General features: G+C 38.2%; 1 protein-coding gene across 1 annotated transcript; it reads left to right on the top strand.

The window, feature by feature from the left end:
• The first annotated feature begins 2,321 nt into the window (after positions 1-2,321).
• On the top strand, positions 2,322-3,986 carry LOC146699701 (uncharacterized). Its single transcript, XM_085471457.1, has 2 exons — positions 2,322-3,568; positions 3,972-3,986. The coding sequence occupies exons 1-2, from the start codon at positions 2,576-2,578 to the stop codon at positions 3,984-3,986; spliced, it is 1,008 nt and encodes a 335-aa protein (XP_085327583.1). The 5' UTR covers positions 2,322-2,575.
• The last annotated feature ends 731 nt before the right edge of the window (positions 3,987-4,717 follow it).

The following is a 4,717-nucleotide window of genomic DNA, read 5'->3' as shown; positions in this document are numbered from 1 at the left end:
TAGGAAACTGTTTAAAAACACGAAGCAAATGTGAACTAATCGCAACTGGTTGCTGTGAGGAACACTGCGAACTAACGGCTATTTAAGGATTTTCAGATCAAAGTCAAGATTTTGATTGGTTGTGCTTTGAGCTGACTTTTGTGACGTCATCGAATTTGGTTCATTGTGATGACGGTCAACGTTCTGCTGATGAAAAAATGTCGCCGGTGACTGAAACTTTTACAGGAGAAGCATTTCCCACAAAGCCTTGAATGAATTATAGTGACAGAAAGGGGCCACAAGATGACGCCATTTTTCACGTAGTAATTCGCGCCTCAGAGACGTCGTTATTTTTCAAAAAGAAAAAAGAAAAAGAAAGAAAGAAAGAAAGAAAGAAACACTAACAACTACTAAACAGAATTTTTACACGTTCATTGCACATTTGTAGGAATGTTTAAATATTTACTTTTTATTAATTACTTTTCATTTTATCTTTATTTTTAAAATCACTGTGCACTGGCAAACCGGGGAGGTGGTCCCCATCTTTAAGAAGGGGGACCGGAGGGTGTGTTCCAACTAAAGGGGGATCACACTCCTCAGCCTCCCTGGGAAAGTCTATGCCAGGGTGCTGGAAAGGAGAGTTCGTCCGCTAGTAGAAACCCTGAAGACCAAACCGCTGTTGACTTAGCATGATCTGTTCTCGTACCTTGTCTGTAAAGTCAGCGCATACACGGCGCACCAGTTTCGCCGTCATAAATCTCTGGAGGCGCACATCCAATTCACCAAGGACTGGGTGCAATTGTGAGTACGCCGTCATTCAAACCAAATGAAGTCAGCTTGAGTACTACGAGTAAAATGCGTTTGATTTCCCTCCGAACATTCAGATTAGTGCAGCATAAATTCATTCATGAGGGGAAATTACAGTGAGAACGTGTGGAAGCTCTGTTAGATGGATGCCATAGTGAGTTCAGTGCACTGATGTGACATTGTCCTGAAGGATTTAGTTATTCTCTATGGTTAATGAAATTACACTAATTAATTCATATTTATTATAAATAATCCTAATTACACATCTTGCTTCCGTGTTTGTGTGCTGTGTCACTAAATACATTTTAGTGACACATTTTATTTTAGTTTTATACATTGATTAATGACCTGCAGAATCGCCTGCAGGTCCCTCTGTTGTCAGCATGAAGCTGTAAACATTCATTCTTTGAATCTCCACTGGAGAAAATCTACATGTATACAGAGGGAATGCAATCCACGCTTCCCGACACATGTTTCTACTGTATATCCTGACCATTTACTATTTCCTTCCCACCCATATCTGGTGTATCTGGAATAAAATATTCTCATCTACTTCATATTTCATTATATTTTTATTCTACTAAGTTTCTTCTCAGAATATGATCATATAAAAAAATTACTGAACATAAAATGATTTGTTTATTATAGTAAATTAATCTATTATAGTAGAATATAGTAAATGATAGTAAATTAAACTAATCTATAGATGCAGAAAAACTAGATCCTCAGTTACTGAAAAGGTTATCTAAGAAATCTAAGGTACTGGAGAAAGAGATTTCAGTTTCATTTTACTTAATGTATTTTATGAGTATCATTATTATGCTTTAACAGAGAAAGCACATTTAAAAGCACTAAAACTGAGCAACTCTGTCGCAAACGTTGAGCAATACACTCTCTGGATCATCTCGAAATCTGAGTGTTGGAGCTATTTGTTCTTTATTTTTTATTATTTTGAAATTAGTTAAAGTTTGTTAGTTTATTTATATTTTGGGGTTTATTTGTCGGTTAATATTTTGTTTTAAATGATTTGTTTGTTTGTTGTTATTTTGTTAAATTAGTCAGTAAGAGCTGTAGGGCCATTTTGTTTCTATAAATAAAGAGACTGGTATAGGACCAGCATGCATTGGGGTGGGCGTATGGTTTTTTACCAGAGCAGGAGAAGCAGTAGGAAGGATCTTGTTTGCCAAATGGATAAATAAACCAAAATCAAAACTCTCAACTAAAAGGTTTGGACAATGGACTTCTTTTGCCTGCGTACGAAATATTACCTCAGTGCAGCAGTGGCTTGTGGACTTTAAGTTGTGGGACGTTTGATCATGCAAAAGTAAAGGAATTGCCACTACACAAAGTAAAAAACCTTCCCGTGGACAAAGGAATAATTCTTCATTAATGGATATAAGGATTTCAAGGATCACCGTCGAACTCGAATAAAAGTTATTGGATCGTCTGGTGAGTAATCCAGACGGATTTGATGTTGAAGCCTGGATCAACATGTCACTCGTTCGTCAAAGCTGGTGAGTGATAATATTGTTTAAGCCGTAAAGGAAAACGGTGAAGCTATTGGAGTTTAAAGACATTATTTCACTACAAAGACTGATGAACTGAGTTTTGACGTACTAAATTGGTGCAAAATTGGATCGCTAATTGAAACATGCCAACGCCCTCTGTGGAAATGTTTGTTCGCTGCAAAAGGCAGGTAAATGGATGTCATGTTTGTACTTTAGGCTATGGATTCTCAGTGTGCTGTGCATCTTTATAAAGTTTGAAATAATCCAAGAAGACAATAAAAATGTCGGATATTAAGAGTAAACGAGAGGATGACACTGAGATGCAAGCAGAGAAAAGAAGTGTTAAATTTACGCCAAAAGGTTTGGATTTGTATATAAAGACATGCCAAGAAAAGCGCAGTTCAATGTGTAAGCAAGCATCTAAGTACATGGGGAAAATTTCCGCTTTAATGACCTCACATGAAAACGTTAAGGAAGTGTCTTCTGAATTTGGGAAGTTTATTAAATGCTATCAAGATGCAAACGCTTTGCAAGAATCCTTTTTAAGTTTGCCACTGCCAGAAGATGAAGTGAAAAGGCAAGTTGCACATTTTCAGTCGAAGGTGACAGCATTCTCTGTTTTTATGGACAAAGTAAAGGTTTGGTTGCAGGAGGCGGGCGAGCCTTATACTGAACAAAACAATACTGTTCGCAATGATAAAGCTGTTGAAAGTTTGGATGAAATAAAACCTGAAGACAGTGTCTCTAATATCTCAAGTGTAAAACCACCTTCAAAAACCTTGTCACAGCAAAGTCGAATTTCATCAACATCTTCCGCACGCATTAAAGCTGCGGCTGACAAGGCAGCGCTCATGGAGCGACTGGCTGCATTAAAGAAAAAACATTCTATCGAAGCGCAAGAGGAAAAACTGAGAAAAGAAAAGGAGAAACTGAGAAAAGAAAAGGAGACATTATCCTTGGAAACAGAGCTGGCAGCCACTAATGCAAAGCTTCGTGTCTTAAAAATAAATTCAGTTTGTAGCTCTGAGCATTCTGATGGAATGAACTCTTATTTTGAAAGAGGGCACGTACAAGAAGCGCCTAGTTTAAATCCTTGTGCCGATACATTTGTTCCAACATCAAGAGATTACTCTGGTATAAATTCTGCATCTGAATCACAAGTAATCGTACCTAGACAAAGTCAAACCCAACATCAGGTTGATGATTCAGCTCAAGTGACGCAGCAAACACAGCCTCAGTCTCCTACTTTGACTGGGAACTGCACGAAGGAGATTGTAAATATTCTGCAAAAACAAAATGACATCACTACTTTGCTTGTAAAACAAAACTTATCTTCTGTCCTCCCCGCCAGAAACATCCCTGTGTTTGATGGAGACCCTTTACAGTACAGATCATTTATGAATGCCTTTGAAAATGGAGTGGAAGCTAAAACTGATAACTGGAGCGACTGTTTGCATTTTTTAGAGCAGTTCACTAGGGGGCAGCCTAGAGATTTGGTGCATAGTTGTCAGCACTTACCACCTGAGCAGGGCTATTCCACAGCCAAAGATCTTCTTGAAGAACATTTTGGGAACGAAAATAAAATTGCCTCTGCATATATGGAGAGGATTGTGAGTTGGGTACCTATTAAAAGTGAGGATGTGAAAGGTCTACAGTCATTCTCTCTTTTTCTTCAAGGATGTTCGAATCTAATGCAGCAAGTTGTTTATATGAAGGAGTTGGATTTGCCCTCAAATATGAGAATGGTTGTTATGAAACTTCCATACAAATTGAGGGAAAAATGGAGAGTTGTTGCCTATGAACTGCAGGAACAAAATGGTTACAGAGCAGTATTCACTGATCTGGTTACCTTTATAATAAAACAGGTAAAAGTAGCATCAGATCCAGTGTTTGGCAACATCCAAGACTCACAATCTGGAAGCAGCTTTAAAGCTTCAAGTTCTACCAAGCAAAGGAGAAAAGGAAGTAGTTTTGCCACTAATGTCAGTACAGTGCCAGGAATCAAAGCTCAATCAACTGGAAGCAGAACAACTTCCGTTGTTCTGCGTAGTTGTTTGTTTTGTTCACACAGCAACCATTTACTAGAGAATTGTAAGCAGTTTAAAGCTAAAACGCATCAGGATAAGTTGACTTTTATCAAGGAAAGGGGAATTTGTTTTGGTTGTTTAAAAGTTGGTCACACAAGCAAAGACTGTAGGAGTCGTTTGGATTGCGACGTGTGTCACCAAAGGCACCCAGGGGTTCTTCATATAGAGCGAAAGGATCCAGGTGCGTCTTCGGAACAAACTCAACAGAGGACAAACTCTAATGTCAACTTTTCAACTGCAACCACTCAGACATGTGGGTATATTGGGGCTGGTCATGAAGTTGATGCAATTTTTTCTATAGTTCCAGTTCAAGTTAAGAGCCAAAAGAGCAATAAA

The sequence above is a fragment of the Copadichromis virginalis genome, linkage group LG10 (assembly GCF_057382275.1).
Source record: "Copadichromis virginalis isolate Kocher_CV1m ecotype Utaka linkage group LG10, C_Virginalis_male_GT1.1, whole genome shotgun sequence".
Taxonomy (NCBI): Eukaryota; Metazoa; Chordata; class Actinopteri; order Cichliformes; family Cichlidae; genus Copadichromis; species Copadichromis virginalis.
Note: the sequence above shows the minus strand (reverse complement) of the source record. Positions and strands in the feature narration are given on the sequence as shown.

What these genes read in the sequence shown, in the direction of transcription:
- LOC146699701 (XM_085471457.1), top strand. Translation starts at nt 2,576, where the DNA reads ATGTCGGATATTAAGAGTAAACGAGAGGATGACACTGAGATGCAAGCA.